Raw genomic sequence first — 17014 nt, 5'->3', positions numbered from 1 at the left:
GCAGCCATAATTGGGTTACAGTCACTTAGATTCATTATTTGGAATTATACTTACTAAGGCAGAGCTAAATGAAACTTATCTTCTAGAACAATTTCACATTTGCATTTACCTGCACTGCAAATGGGCTTAAGCAATAGTTTAGCTGTTAGGAAATATTTAATTAACTTAAACTTGTTATCTGTGACTACTCAGAACTCCCTAGAGTAGTCAACTTTCTCTCTGAGTTCACCTTAAACTATTGTATCTGATCCATTCCAAATAGAAGATTTTTGAATAGAAGTTAAACTTCATTAAGGTACTAACTTTAAATCTGGAAGAAAATTAATGTACTGAAGTTTTCAAGTTTGACAAGTTCATTAAAATTTTTTAGCATGTCTTGATACATTTACTTATCAGCTTTTTACTCTTCTGCTGGCATTTCCTTAATGTTTGTTTGCTTCACCTCTCTGGTTCATTGGATTGCTATTATTTATGTTTTCATGGACTTTATCTTCACAGTTTACTGTATCTTGTAAAGCCTTTTCCACATCTGTTTGGCCAGCTGTACTGGCTGTTTTTGGCAAGGTCATCTGAAGTGCACACCACAGGGTAGTGCGTGCTTTCCGAGTAGCCACACACATCTCTTTAATTGCTGAAGCAAGGGCAAAAACATCTGTAAAGAAAACACTCAGTGTCAGTTCATATTAGATATCTTTTATGTATCCTTTAACTCTTAAAAAGCCCAATGCTGTGCTATTAAATGATCAAACATTATTATTTTCATAAGAGATAGATGGCTATTGACTGAGTTAACTATTTGACTTAATATCAAAAAGTGTTGATACTGTTTCTGACTTGTGTGACAATGACTATGCTTTGGGGAGAACACAGACTTTGACAGAGTTGTAATTAAATGGGTAAAATTAACCAAACTGACCAAAGTACTTATGGAGTAAATTATGTGGGCATGATTTACCAATTTACCTTTAGCTAAGTGTCAATTTTGGAAATCCAACCTTTAAACTCAGAATCTGATTTTAACAACATTCAAATTATCTCACTGCCTTATCAATAGAATATGCATTAACACTTATACCTCTGTCATCTTGGCATCTAGGAACTCCTTGCCTTTGCCGATTTGAAGCATTAACAATTTCATCCTTTCTACGTGACTGTACAATGTGAATGGACTCCAAGTGTCTATCAAGAGCAGTAGAGATATTGGCATGAAGGGGAGAGCTTCGAAGACGTTCCATTTTGCCTAGTAGAGTCACAACCTGAGGGAAACATTTTAAATTTTGATAAGGCATGTAACCACATTGCTCTGTCTTTAAGAACAAATTTTCAATGAAGGAGAACAGAGATGAGAGCAGTAGTATTCATCAAATAAACACTTGAATGCCTACTGTGTACTGACACCATGCTGGGGAAAATAAAGATGTTAAGGCAGTCTTTTGTACCTACTTGTTTTGGTAATCAGTTACTGGGAATAAACAGTTAAAAAATCAAACATTTAAACATTTCCATGTTTAGCTGACAGGGTGTGTAAATTTAAGATGTAATATTGTTTTTGGCAAATAAGAGAACAGCCTGCAAATAAAACATTTTTAGGAGGTAGTGTAATCTAAAGGGAAAAACATTGAGCTAAAAAGGGAGAAGTCCTAGACTGATTAATCCTGACCTTGGCAAGTCCTTTCTGGGCTTTCAATATTCTCCTTTTGAAAATCAGAAATATTCAGGTCATACTAGTGGTAGTTTTAAGGAATCCCTAATCCAGTAGGATCAGTAAGGGGAGTACAATTCATAGTTGCATATACCTATATCTCAAATTCTAAACTTGAAAGGTGTATGGAAAGAGAACTTTTTCAATAATTAGGATTTGAACATCAAATAAATATAGTCATTGCCTTTGGGAACTAAATGATTTAAAATTCACAGAAGACCTTGGTGTTCAGTGACTGGGGAGAGTAGAAAAATATCTCTCAATGAAGAAGCTAATGGCACCTGAATGAATGCCTCTAACCTCACGCTCATTTCAAGTTTCTTTGGAGTAATGCCACTTTGGGTCTATGGAGAAAACATAAGTACACAGTTATTAAATATTTTCCTCCCAATTACAGAACCCACCAGGATCTTTGAGGAGGAAACAAAACAACAAAAGAAAAAAAAGGAAAAATCGCATAGAAAAACTCCAGTGAGCTACTAATTACACATTTTTTCTAACTATGTATTTTTAAAATAAGAATCATTTAAATAAATGGTAAGTGTAAATAAATTTGCACAGGTGATTTTTAATAAAAAAGGTGGTTCTTTTCAGAATTGTATAAAACCTGCAAACCAGAAAATAGTACATGTAAAAATATTTTTACCCTTTGTGATCATCGGTCTAATGTTGCTAAATATAAAAAAAAAATTTTTTAATGTTTATTTATTTTTGAGAGAGAGAGAGCATGAGCGGGGGGGGGGGAGGGGCAGAGAAAGAGGAAGACCCAGGATCCAAAGCAGGTTCCAAGTTCTGAGCGTTCAGCACAGAGCCCGACACGGGGCTCAAACTCACGGACTATGAGATCATGACCTGAACCAAAGTCGGATGCTTAACCGAATGAGCCATGCAGGTGCCCCTAATGTTGCTAAATATAGATAAATTATTACAACAGCTATAAACATAACCTAAATTAATGTGAAGCATAAGCAAAGCTGAAAAAGTTTATTTAAAGTTTGCAATTCCTTGATTAATTGCCTAGAAATGTGTTGCTGAGAAAAAGGACTTTTAACTTGGAATGGTTTTTTTTTATTTAAAAAAAAAATTTTTTTTTTTAACGTTTATCTATTTTTGAGACAGAGAGAAACAGAGCATGAACAGGGGAGGGGCAGAGAGAGAGGGAGACACAGAATCTGAAACAGGCTCCAGGCTCTGAGCTGTCAGCACAGAGCCCGACGCAGGGCTCGAACTCACGGACCCTGAGATCATGACCTGAGCCGAAGTCAGACGCTTAACCGACCAAGCCACCCAGGCGCCCCTAACTTGGAATGGTTTTAAGAAAAAGTAATAAAAGATTGAAGTTTTTATTAACATCTGGCTGTAACCCATGTTGGTATCTGACTATAATACTGATAAATCCATTGTAAGAATTTACAAATTTGATAAAAGAATTTCAACCGACCAACTGAAAGCTAGGTAAAAATCACTCTTTTCCATTGAGGTAATTCACATCTATATTTTAAAGACAGCAAAGTAGATGAAACTGATGTTCAATAAAACAGACTCTGCTATGTTGATTTTTCTGGTTCCTAAAATGGCTTTTATTCAATCATAGAAGCAAGCTGTCTTCACTGCGTGCTTTTTCCCAGGAATTTGTTTTTGTTTTTGTTTTTTTTTTTAAGTAATGTCTATGCTCAGTGTGGGGCTCAAACCTATGACTTTCAGATCAAGAGTCAAATGCTCCTCCAACTAAGCCAGCCAGGCGCCCCTCCCAGGAATCTTTTATCATATTTGAAAAACAGTGTAAGTTTTTATAAGAGGAAGGTCAAAAAAGAAAAACTTTACCCTACTGTATTAAATTCTAGAAAATTCTGAAATTTCAAAGGAGGTAATAGAAATAATCATTTGTTAAATTACAAAATGACCTAACGTCAGGATTCTTTACATTTGAAGTGATATACTACTTTTCTAAAACAAAGCTATTTTATAAATTTAGGTATACCTACATTCTTCAGTATTTTTTCAGTTTATCAGTATTTAATACATTGTTGGATACACTTAATGTTTGTTGAATAACTCAAGTGTGCAGGGTTAAGAAAACAGTAATTCCCTGTTAATGTCCCATTTTGTATAATGCAAATACAGCTTGTTCATCTAGCTAGAAAACAAATGGGGTTTTTTTTTGGTTTTGTTTTGTTAGAGAAATGGGACTTTATAAATAATATTCAAAATTATTTTTGCCTTAAAATTCTGTTGAGAGTTAGCTGTATTGCTGATATAGATTTCTTAAAGAGAAACCATTTAAATTCCTAAACCTACTTTTTTTTAATGTTCATTTTTTTATTTTGAGAGAGAAAGAGAGCAGGGAAAGGGGCAGAGAGAGAATCCCAAGCAGGCTCCATGCTGTCAGTGCAGAGCCTGATGCGTGGCTTGATCCCATGAACTGTGAGATCATGACCTAAGGGGAAATCAAGAGTTGAACCCTTAATCAACTGAGCCACCCAGGTGCATCTACTAAACCTACTTTTAAAAGGATTGAGGGGTGCCTGGGTGGCTCAGTTGGTTAAGCGTCCGACTTCTGCTCAGGTCATGATCTCGCGCTCCATGAGTTCGAGCCCCGTGTGGGGCTCTGTGCTGACAGCTCAGAGCCTGGAGCCTGTTTCAGATTCTGTGTCTCCCTCTCTCTCTCTGTCTTTTCCCCATTCATGCTATGTCTCTCTGTCTCAAAAATAAATAAACGTTAAAAAAATTTTTTAAAGGATTGAGGGGGTGCTATTTCTCCTTTCCTATTAATCATAGTTGTAGGACCAAGCATGGAAAAGATAATTATTTCAGAGAATTATGCATAAATGTGATTTAAAAATCATTCAGAACTCTGACTTGCTGAAATGCTTTAAAATTTTATCAAGCAATGAAATAATCCATCATTGGATGTTTTTACAGCTTACTCTGGCTTGTTCTCGAAGTTCATCCACAATTAAGCGATCAACTCGAGATGGGTTGGAGGTCAGCCTTGGAATTGGAGTGTTGTTAGTACTGGATACTTTTTTTCCTGGGTAATTCTTGGCCAGGGCCAATTCAGTCTGTAAAAAATTATATAATTTTTAGATGCTGAGTTTTCTAAATATGATTCAGTTATGAGTGACATTTCTCATAGGCCTAATAAATAAATTGAAAATGAGTACTTTAAAATTGTTTCAGTATCAAACAGAACAAACGCAAACCACAACACCACTGTATTTTCTATATTTAATGCATATAAAATACCTGCAAGTCTCCCTGCACCTCATGTGGGACTTGAACTTATAAAACTGATATCAAGAGTCACATGCTCTTCCAACAAAGCCAGCCAGGAGCCCCAAAAGTAGTAAACTTTTGGCTCATTAAGGAAAAAGTCTACTTCACAGGCAAAAAACCCCCCAACTTTATATAAATAACAATTTTTTAAGCCTCACATTTTTTTAGTTATGTCAGCTAATTCCTTATAGTCATGGACTTAAACACTGCACATTATGGAAGAATTCAGCTTAGAAATAAGGCCAAGTACTCTTGAACTACACTAACAAAATGAAGATAGACAGAACATCCCAAGTTACTCCTAAATGGATAGATTTGTATTACCTTTTTTCTCTCCTTTTCTAATGCTCTCCATTGTTCATAGCACTCTTCTAGTCGAATATGAAGTTCACTGGCTGGTCCACTACGGGTTTTAATTGGTCTTTGAAATCCAAAAGTTGGCACGAAACCAGAAAACGAATTATCACCATACATCATATCATTAAAATAAGGGTACAAATGGCTTAAGTCATCGTAAGAAAACATATCATAAGAATCCAACAGTGGAACAACTGAATGGCCAAATGGGTGAGTGGATCTTAGGGGAAACCCATTTGAACCAACTTGTTGAAAACTCTGATTATGCCTTAAATCTCCCATCATATAATTATTAGAAAAGCATGATGCCTGTGTGCAATTCACACGGCTATTAATATTGTTGTCTCCACTTCCCTGTCTGTGGCTATTAAAATGACCCTGTGACAGATCTTGATACGTATTTTGAGATAAGCCATCTAAGTGCTTTGGACCTTCCTCAGCATCATAATGTCCACTCTGAGACTTAGCTTGAAAATTATGTTTGTTTACATTTTCAATGATCCCATACTGCTGAGTTGCATAGTTATCACAAAATCCATTTGGCTGCTTTATTTTTTTATCAGTAACTGATTCAAAGAGATTTTCTTCTCCAGTCTTTGTCAGTCCTTCCATGTGATTGACAGATTGAATTCTTTCTGCACCATTGTAACTGAAATCAAAACTAGAAAATGCTGAAGGATTTTCTTGGCAATACTTCTGAAATAAACTGCTATTTGGGGTTAAATTTGTGGATGATAGTTGGGGGAAATCTGAAGAATGGTTAGAACCTTTAGAAGCTACACTTAAGTGACTATTTAATTTCATCAAGTTACCTTGATTTCGATAAGGAATAGGAGTGTTATTTTTTGTTTGGACATTCATCCAAGTTGGTCTGTTTAACCTGATACCTCCTGAAGGTGTTGCTGAGTTTGATAATAAATTCACAGATTTAAAATACTCAGAATTTGAGGGGTCAGGTTTAGTAAATTGTTGTTTTTCTGTGACATTAGCAAAATCATTATTAGCTGGACAACCCGCATGAGGTTTTAGTCCATATTCTGATTTTAAGCCAAAATCAGCAGTGAATGCTGCTTCATTTGCCAACTGTTTTTCTGTCAGATGTGGTGTGGTTTTTGGAAATGTGAAATTCTGCTGGTCAGCTATTGTCTCTTCCATTTTTTTCTGATTTGCTGGTTTAACCTGAAATAACTTTGTGTAGGTGTCTGCTTCTATCGTTGGTGTTTCAGGTGTGCCATTGGCTAATTTTTTACTATCCTGGACATTAAAATTTGAACACTTATTAAGCTTAACCTTATTAGGATGAACATATTCTGGGTATCTACAATAATCTGTGTTTTCACTGTATCTATTAAATTGAGAAAGAAACATCTCTGCCCTTTTTTGCTGTAATGGTGCTTCAAGACCTTTAGCACATATTTTCTCTCTTCCATAAGGGTAAGTATCAATTCCTGATTCTTTCATGATGTCAGACAGACCAGTCTGTGATGTAAAACAGTTTTTGATAAGTGGAAAATCTTGGAATGTTGTCTTAGCTGTATCATTTGTCTGGATATTGTAACAATTAGAATGATCACTTCGTGAGGGGTACATCCATTGTTCTTCAAGGTCTAACCCAGTAAATCCATGATAAAGTTCATCTATTTTTTGCTGTGGTGTTAGATTACTATTATGCAGGTATTGCTTTTCCACTGCTGACACAGATTCACCACTATAAAAAGCTTGCTGAGAGATGGCTGTATCTATTGGCCTTTTGGTTTCTGTTAAGAGGTCATGGTGATCTGCAAATCTGCTTGTGTTCACTGGCCAAACTGACTTTAAATTGGAGGAGCAGGTCCTAGAACAAGTAAATATATTTAATTACAACTCAGATTTTAAATGACTTTATTTTCTCAGTGGAGAAGGTAGAACAGGTTCTCAAAACATTCATATTGCCTCACTTCCCCATTATCTAATCCTTTCTAACCTTGCCTTATAAATTACCATTACATCCAAATAATTTTCTATCACTTGAAATGTGCCACATACTACATTAATATGCATTTTTATCTTAATATGTCTTCAGTATACTTTCCCAAGAGGCATCAACTGAGGCCTGAGGCTGGGGACTACATGGTCTTGCATGAATTGTTTATCTACAGTAAGCAGAAAACAAAATAAGTTTTTCCTTTAATTAGGTTATTATAGAATACAAAAATGTTGTTGACCACATTTTTTTAAATGAAAAAGATGTACTTTGATAAAATTAAAATATTTTAATTGGTTACATGTGTGCTGCATAGTTCCCTATTTATGAAGTACCGCATTTGGGTAATATGGCCTCCATCCCCGAAAAATCAATCAAAGTGTATTTAAAAAATTTTTACCATAAGAACAAAGTCCATACGTATTTCTGCATACCATCAATGATAGTTTTATTCTTTAGGATAGATGTATAAAAGCTCTTTGGAATTTGTACTCTTTAAGCCAAACTTTAGAACTCAAGGGAAATAGCTCTGAATTATGCAAGAATAACTTTCCAAAGGACAGTTCTTAATAGCAAATTAAAGTCTGAAACTTCCAATTGTATGGCAAGTACCTCAGCAAAGTCAAGGCTGCTAGAAACAAATATTTGAATTAAGATGTCTATTGTCAGATGATCCCCTATTAAGTAAAAATAAAAGCTAATAAATACAGTAATCTAGTATGTGTGAATTTAAAAGCTTACTATATACCATATAGCTTATATACTAACCCCTCAGCAAAATATGGCTGTGACTTGTCTTGTTCTTCCAAAATGTTAGACACAAGTCCATATAAGTCTGTTTCACTGCCATAGTCATTTCTTTCCGTTTGAATCCTAAAAATAAATGAATATCACATGTAAATTATTTTCCTCATACTGAAATTCAATATATTGATTTCTATTTCCAGACTTCTTATACCATTATTTTTCTATAAAATATCTGGATTGAATTTATCCCATCATTTCAAATAAAGAGGCAACAGAAACTCAAGAATATTTTCCACTTTAGGGGAGCCTAGGTGGCTCAGTCAGTTGAGCGTCTGACTCTTGATTTCTGCTTGGGTTATGATCTTACAGTGGGTTTGGGCCCCGTGTTGGACTATGTGCTGGTGGTATGGAGCATGCTTGTGATTCTCTCTCTCTGCACCTCCCACTTTTTTTTTTTTTAAAGAATATTTTCCACCTTAGCATAGTGCCTATGGTACATGTTTCTCCATTTCAAATCCTATGTCTAGTTTGCAATGTATGCTTAACTCTTGTTTCTCCCAAACACATGCTATTCATTTTAAGTTCCAAGATATAAATCTCTGACTTACGATGTTTTAGACACACTTGGCACCACGGCTGCTTCTAAAAGCATATCTGGTCCCATTATACGTTATTCCGTCAACACTTGCTCAGTTTTTTCATTTGTGATTTGGAAACCATACGAATCTGCTACTCTATTTTTGTGACTCTTTAGACCAAATGTTGGATTTAAAAAGTGAAATGTGATATGGTCATCCTAGATACCACAGCAATATTACAGTTGTCACTTAAATCTAACAGATTTGTTGGCTATCCCTAAATCCTTACTAAAGTAACTGGAGCTCTATGTATCTGAAATCCCACCTTGTGACTAATGCTGTCTAAATAATACAAAATGTAAAAACCACAAGCAGATGGAAAATTAGTGCCTATCTATTAATGTCCTGTCTATTTAATGTCCTATCTATTTCAACTAATCTGTTCCTAGAAGTAATATGTTGCTTTAAGTTATAGCTTCTTATTTTCTCGTACTTTATTTCTAACATTTCATAGTGTTAGGGCATCTTAGAAATAAAAATACCTTTATATTTGCATAATACTCAAATAGTTCATTGATCTTCATAACATAAGATGGGCAGGTATTAGTAATCATTCAGCTATTGAAGAACGATCATTTGAGATCTTAAGAAACTTGTATTTTACAAGTGTATGTGATTTGTCATACTGTACACCTGCTGAACAAATGGTCTGCCTACAAGTCTAATGCTTTTTCTACTATATCGTGTTGTTTCAAAAAGATTGGATAAGTTTTTTGATATAATAATATATTAGTATAGCTCTAAAATAATTCAATGTAATATATACTAAACTACTAATACTTGTTATTGGGAACTGTTAAGGGTTAAGGTGAACTTCCACTTTTTTTTATGGTTTCTGTAAAGTCTGAATTTTTTCAATGAACATATATCAACTGAAAAAATATTTTTGTAGAATTATATATTATATAGTCTTTCTAATAAGATCACTATTATACAGAACTCACCAAAATTTCCAAAATTTTAACTTTGTTTAAACTAATCTCTGTACCCAACATGAGGCTCAAATTCATGACCCCAAGATCAAGAGTCACATGCTCCACTGACTGAGCCAGCCAGACACCCCAATTTTTAACATTTTAAAAACATTTTTTAATTAATAAGATTTTTAAGGAGGGTGCCCGGCAGGCTCAGTTGGTAGAGCATATGACTCTTGATCTCGGGGTAATGAGTTTGAGCCCCACATTGGGTACAGAGTTTAAAAAGAAGCTTAAAAAAAAAAAAGAACATATAAGATTTTAAAAATAATTATTGTCCAATTAAACTAAAGCTGTATCAGCCTCTATCAACTGCTCCCTTATACATAATTAAAATAAAGGTAGATGTTACTCCTTTAGACTTCTCTTTCCAACAGGCTCCCATAATATCCTATACTTCTTTTTAAACCTCACTATATTTGTGCCCAGCAAGTCGTCACTGTCGTTGTTGTCATTATCATCATCATCATCTTTATTGTAAGAGCTACAAAGTTGGAGATAATATTTGCCGTGTTAATTGTAATATCCCTAGTATGAGAGATCTGGCAGAGTTAGGCCTCTAATATTAATGGAATTAAAAAATAACTAGAGGGGCGCCTGGGTGGCTCAGTCGGTTAAACGGCTGACTTCGGCTCAGGTCATGATCTCGCGGTCTGCGGGTTCGAGCCCCGCGTCGGGCTCTGTGCTGACAGCTCAGAGCCTGGAGCCTGTTTCAGATTCTGTGTCTCCCTCTCTCTGACCCTCCCCTGTTCATGCTCTGTCTCTCCCTGTCTCAAAAATAAATAAAACATTAAAAAAAATTTTTTTAAATAACTAGAAGGGTCTGGGTGGCACAGTCGGTTGGGCATCATGCTCTTGATTTCATCTCAGGTTATGATGTTGCAGTTTGTGAGATCAAGGCCCTCACTGGGCTCCATGCTGACAACATGGAGCCTGCTTGGGATTCTCTCTCCCTCTCTCTCTGCCCCTTCCCTGCTCGCTCCTTCTCTCTCTCTCTCTCTCTCTCTCAAAAATCAATCAGTCAATCAATCAATCAATCAATCAATCTTATGTTTGATAAAATCCTGCTTGCTCTACACTTGTGAAGGAAATAATTACTGAAAATTTAGATTAAATTGGATGAAAAATAGATCTAAAAATAACCCATGTATATAAGTCATCTTTAGAAAGAGGAATTTAAGATTTACTCACTAAGGGTTGCCTCTAATGAATAAACAAAAAGTAATGAGCTAAAAATTACAACACAGAACTGCCCAGTGTAGGGTTTCTAAAAGTTTGATAAACATAATATTGTAATGCCATAACATTAAAATGCTGATGTAAGGAATAAAGAGCTAATACAACTGGGTTCCCATGTAATCAAACTTTAAGTTTTCATTTAGCCTGAAAAATATAATTTATTAATTTACCTGTTCTTTACATTGATCTGAGAATTAGAAGGCTGTTTAGTATCATCTCCATAAGTAGACCACGGTGCATAGAAAAGTGAAGAATCTATAGAACTTGAATATTCTGCTGATGAAGAAAGTGGAGTATAGGTCTGCCTTAGATCAACACTGTCTTCACTCTGAAAATTTAAAGACATGTTTGCACATCAAACACATCAAAATTACACAGAATATTAGTGAAATAATGAGATATGAGAGGAAATAACACATGCGTAGGAATTGGGAGACTTAAAATCTAGACTAAGCCACTTAAACTTACTTTCCACTAGGGGTTCATGAATGTTTTCTGTAAATGGCCACAATAAATATTTTAGGGTTTGCTGGCTGGTGAGGTCTCTGTCAAAACTTCTCAACTCTGCTGTTCTAGCACCAAAGCAAACCATAGACAATATGTAAAGGGCATAGCTATGTTCCAATAAAATTTTGTTTACAAAATCAGGCACTCAGCAGATTTGATCAGTATTTGTTGCTTATCCCTGGTATGAAACACCCACAATTACTGCACTTATAATTTTTTTTAACAGATGAGTGTTATGTAGACACTAGCAGTGTTATTTTCAAGAAATCATTTACAAAATTCAGTCTTAATGCCCCTAATCTGTGGGGGGAAAAAGGTGAATGTACATTTATTCATATGGAATTTGCAAAGAAATTCTACATAAAATTATATTCAGTCAACCTTGTGACAAGAGTACTGTGCTATAAAAACAAGGAAACTGAGGCTACAAGTTATTGAGCTGATAGGTGACAAAACTAAACCCAAACTCAAGGCCTTCTTACTCCTACTGTAGGAACTTTTAAAGACTATCTTTTAATTTTCAGCCTAGTTTCTATTTCTAAGAGATATTATAAAAATGATGATATATAAAATTTTATGTCTTCAGAAATTTAAAAGCTATTACTACAATTAGAAGAAAAATATAAGCTCATTTTTCTTTTTCTTCTTTCTTCACTCAGATCGAAGTATCAACACTCACTAGGTGTCATTTTTCTTTTTTTGTGAATGGTTCTATAATTTCAGTAAATAAGGTAAAAGTTTGAGTTTTAAGATTTTATTCATTTAAAATACTGCCTCTTAGGGCATCTGAGTGGCTCAGCTGGTTAAACGTCTGACTCTGGATTTTGGCTCAGGTCATGATCTCACAATTGCGGGATCAAGGCCCATGATGGGCTCTGCCCTGAGCTTGGAGCCTAGTTAAGATTCTCTCTCTTTCCCTCTGCCCCTCTCCCTTGCTCACATGCATGCTCTCTCTCTCTCTCAAAAATAAGCAAATAAACAAATAAAATACTGCCTCTTTTCAAGAGGGATTGATATGCAGTGAAAATAATTTTAAATACTTAAAATAGAATGAATTTAAATAATAAAGATTAAACTTATTTAGATGTATTTTATTCTGAAAATGCTTCTTTAAAGAGGTCTGAAAGTATACATTCACATATTTTAACTCTCCAAATGAAATCTGAGATGTAATAACTATAAATATCTAGACACAGTAGAAATAGTATTTTCTTATAAATACAGAGGAAATATAATCCTAGATAAAAATATTTTCTAATTGCTTTTACAAAATTTACATAGAGAAGACATATTAGATCAAAGTATTCTTAAATTTTTGTTCTTCATAGACATAATTGAAATACAACTCTTTAAACACTAAGTTTCTGGGGCACCTGGGTGGCTCAGTTGGTTAAGCGTCTGACTTTGGCTCGGGTCATGATCTCATGGTTAGTGAGTTCGGGCCCCACGTTGGGCTCTGTGCTGACAGCTTGGAGCCTGGAACCTGCTTTGGATTCTGTGTCTCCCTCTCTCTCTCTGCCCTTCCCCTGCTCACGCTGTTGCTGTCTCTCCCTGTCTCTCTCTCTCAAAAATAAACATTAAAAAAAATTTAAACACTATGCCAACAAAATATTTACTATACCAATAAAATATGAAAATTAATATCTTCCAATCACCAATCTTTAAAAATGTCAAATACTTTACAACCATTTGTTTAAATTGCGGTTATGACTGCTATTTGAAAACTACATGTTATAACTGTCTTGTATATACATGTATATACATATAATGCTGACTATTCTGAAACTGGGGAAACTGAGGAACCGAAATAATTTTGCTGTGTCACTAAAAACTACTTTCCAGAATTTCTTAGCTAGCAATAACTTTTGCAAAGGCTTTTATCTTTGGAATCATTCATAATTTTATTCCTTTAGTTCTGAAATTTTTATCATAGACCCACCTTAACTCTCTTTTAGTGTGAAACATCCAAAGTGACATAAGTAATTGTTCATCTTTTTGAGATAGTGACTTAAAAGAAGTATTTTCAGATTATGTAATATCAAAAATATCAAACAAGATACACAGTATTTGAAACTAAATGCATTTTAGGAGTATTCTTTCAAGTTTGTTTTACATTTTAAAGTAAGATTTGAGTATTAGCAATAAATCCGTTTATAAGATTGATTTCAATTTCATATTCTAGGATAAAACAAACAGCTAAAATAAAACATAATTATATTTTAAATATCTGGGAATTAAATTAAAACATTTATGGGAATGTTTTAAACATTTATGGGAATTAAATTCCCAAATGCTTGGGTTTGGCATAATAATCAGTTTAGATAACTGCAAAATGTATCACTTATATACCCTGAATGTACTTGATTGAAATTAAATTCACGTAAATTCTAGTAGCTGTGAAAACAATATGGAGAGCAGTGGAATGCTGGTCTTGGCAGGAAAAAGACCTAGGGTCCACTTAGGCTTTGTCACTTAAGACATGAATCAAGCTGAGCCTCAGCTTCTCAGTCTGTATAGCAGGTGTAATATTATACAAAGTTGTAGGATTAAATAAAATTATTTATTTTGGGCTATTGTTATAATTCAAAGTATAACAATATCAACACTGATGTCCTGGATAAATAATTTCAAATGAAAATGACTTACACTACCCAAAGCCTGGTTTAATATGATTAATAAAACTAAATGTTTTAGATGCAGTAAAAGGTAGCATGTAATCCAAGACCCTGTTAAAGCCAGAAAGCGAAGCAGTAAAGAAAAACTTCACCTTCAAATTAACAAAGGTATGTTTGTGCCGACTTGCACTAAATGTTGCAGCAACAACTATTTTACGGTCTTACTAAGTATGGATTTTCTTACATTTCTGAGGACAAAATGAAAACAAGAATAATGTAAGATCTTGTTTTCAAAGCAAAGTATGGAACTGCGCAGACTCTGTACTGAAATTATTACCGGCTTTTAAACAGAAAGAAAGAATGTTCTTGGCTTTCTGGTCCTAAACTTGGGAGCAATTTCAACACCTTATATGAATGGGCTCTGGGAAACGAGTTTGATTTAGGGAAGAAAAAAAAAAAATCCTCTAACAAAGGATGGACCTGCGATTTGTAGCAATCATAGAAGGACGTGGAGCCGGTCAGCATCACGCTGTTGAACACGTCCGTTAGCCTACTGCTGGGGTCGGCACCGAGGTTCCAGCAGCGATTCGCGCTTCCACGGAACGCTACCTTGGGCTGCACGAAACGGACAGGGAGGAAGCGGGAGAGGCATCACGCAGTGCAAAGGCAGGACCGAAACGACGGACGGCTGGGGCACCGCCGTTTTTCTCGCCACTCCACTCGGAATCCGCTCTGAGGACACCGATCCCGATCCCGGGGCCGGCGCCTCTGTCCCCGGGCTTCCCTCTCTGCCTTCGGGCTGCCTGCGGGCCGACCGCAAAGGTGTGGCCCCCGACTGCCGTGACAGGCCCACGCCGCCGGCCATTGCCTCAGCGCCGCCGCCGCCCGTCGCGGAGGAGATGGCCGTAGCCCCGGCGTCGCGGCCACCGCGGCCCGGCCCGCCCGTCCTATCAGCCCGCGTCGCGCCCCCCAACCCGAGCCCGGCCCCGACCGAAGCGTCCCCCGCCCGCACCGGCGCCTCGACCGGACGGGGCGTCCCGTCGGGGATCGTCCCCGACGACCTGCACTCTCCAGCGCGGCCGCGGACTCCTCAGAGAACCGCGTCTTGGGAACGCTCACGCTCTCCGCCTCTCCTCACCGTAGCCATCCTCCAAGCTCGACCGCCCCCGGACCCTGACCGTCCCCACCGTTTACCTCAAGTCCCTCCCTCAGGCCTGGGGGGCTAGAGGGCGGGCAGGTGATTCCGCCTCTCACCTCCATGGAGCCCCCCAGCCCCTCCTGGACTAGGTACAGCTCCTGGGGTACGGGGGTGAGGGGGGGGCGTCGAAGCCCGGCTCCCTCAGCCCGCACCCCGCCGCTGCCGCCGCTGTCGCCGCCGCCCCGGGCGCTGCCTGGAGCCAGTCTGTGGGTGAGGGGACCGGAGTGGGGAGGGAGGGGCGGGGGGAGAGGCCGTTACATTGCCTACCCCTGCTCGAGACCGGGCACGCGACCCTGCACCAGCCCGCCCCGCCCCCCTCCCTCCTAGGAGGCCCGCCCCTCGCTTCGCACCCTCTCATTGGCCCGCTGCCCAGCCAATAGGCAACCGCCTCCAGGGCCTGTTACCCCCCTCCGCCCCTCCACCCCAGACAAAGCCTAGAAGGGGCCGTTAACTGACCTCGCTCTCCCGCAGCTTCTGAATCTTTCCCGCTCAAAGTAAACCTGTTCGGGATTGGCTCTGATTGGCAAGCAACAGCTCTATGATTGGCTAATAGGGCAGCGGAGGGGCGGGGCGTGGAAGATAAGGAAAGAGAGCAGGCCTACCCCGTGGGAGAAGCGGTGGAGGTGGTCGGAAGATTTGAGAAGTCGCTCAGCAACTGGCTGATAATCTAAACCTATCGCTGCGCACCTTGTGCCAACATTTCATTTTTGGCCCTTGGGCCCTTCCCTAACTCCCAGAGTCCTTTGGAACAGCCAAGAGAATAATAGACGTGCCTGTTTACAGAAGGTGAGGAACCCGTATGGAGTTGGGTGTTGTTGGGACACCCCCTTCCCGAGGCCAGAGCTGCCCTCTGTTCTAGGACCCAGGCTACAATCGGGGTGAAGGCGTTTTGGTCTTAACGTAACTCCTGAACATATTTCACTCTGACTTGCGCCAGACAGGCCATTTACGTGGGCAGTCTCATTTGGAGATATGATAGTCTCAGAGAAATGCTAAATGTTGTGTGCGTTGAAATATGGAAGATGAGAAACCTAGAGGCTGCGAACACCTTTAAGGTGCTTATATTTAAAATCAAAACCTGAGAAGCGCTCACTAAGGTGAAAGATGTTCTTTTAATTCAGGAACAAACGGAAATAGTACAGGGGGATAAGTTTTATTGGCGCATATTGTCCCAATAGTTATTTTGGATCTCTACCCAGCTTTGATTTAAGAAAGCAGACCAGGAGAGCTGCCTGGGTGTCCATTGAGAGTTGGGCTCCATTTCGGCTCAGGTCATGATCCCAGGGTGGCCCTGGGATCCAGCCCCCAAGAGGGTTCTGTGCTGAGCATGGAGCCTGCTTAAGAATCCCTCTCTCTCTCTGCTCCTCTCCCCCATTTGTGCATTCTCTCTCTCTCTCTCTCTCTCTCTCTCTCCCTAAAATATAATAAAGATTATATGTATGGGTGTGTGTGTGTATTCTTGTTTTACTTATTTTGAGATAGAGTGTGTGAGTTGGGAGGGGCAGAGAGAGGAGGAGGGAGAGAGAATCCTGCACTATTAGTGCAGAGCTGGATGTGAGGCTTGAGCCCACAAACCGTGACATCATGACTTTTTTTTTTAACGTTTATTTATTTTTAGACAGAGACAGAGCATGAACAGGGGAGGGGCAGAGAGAGAGAGAGAGGGAGACACAGAATCTGAAACAGGCTCCAGGCTCTGAGCTGTCAGCACAGAGCCCGGCGGGGCTCGAACCCACAGACCGCGAGATCATGACCTGGGCCGAAGTCGGACGCTTAACTGACCGAGCCACCCAGGTGC

At 38.3% G+C, this 17014-nt stretch overlaps 1 protein-coding gene across 1 annotated transcript; it reads right to left on the bottom strand.

The window, feature by feature from the left end:
* Nucleotides 1-422: 422 nt before the first annotated feature.
* MEIOC (meiosis specific with coiled-coil domain) lies at nt 423-15278 on the bottom strand. The gene is made up of 8 exons (XM_047093549.1): nt 15213-15278; nt 14499-14633; nt 11067-11224; nt 8067-8171; nt 5303-7169; nt 4630-4764; nt 1076-1256; nt 423-652 (listed from the first exon to the last, which is right to left on the bottom strand). The coding sequence occupies exons 1-8, from the start codon at nt 15276-15278 to the stop codon at nt 423-425; spliced, it is 2877 nt and encodes a 958-aa protein (XP_046949505.1).
* Between the last annotated feature and the right edge of the window lie 1736 nt (nt 15279-17014).

Source organism: Lynx rufus, unplaced genomic scaffold (assembly GCF_022079265.1).
Source record: "Lynx rufus isolate CCGP_SWC_20201006 ecotype Redwood Valley unplaced genomic scaffold, mLynRuf1.p SCAF_34, whole genome shotgun sequence".
Taxonomy (NCBI): Eukaryota; Metazoa; Chordata; class Mammalia; order Carnivora; family Felidae; genus Lynx; species Lynx rufus.
Note: the sequence above shows the minus strand (reverse complement) of the source record. Positions and strands in the feature narration are given on the sequence as shown.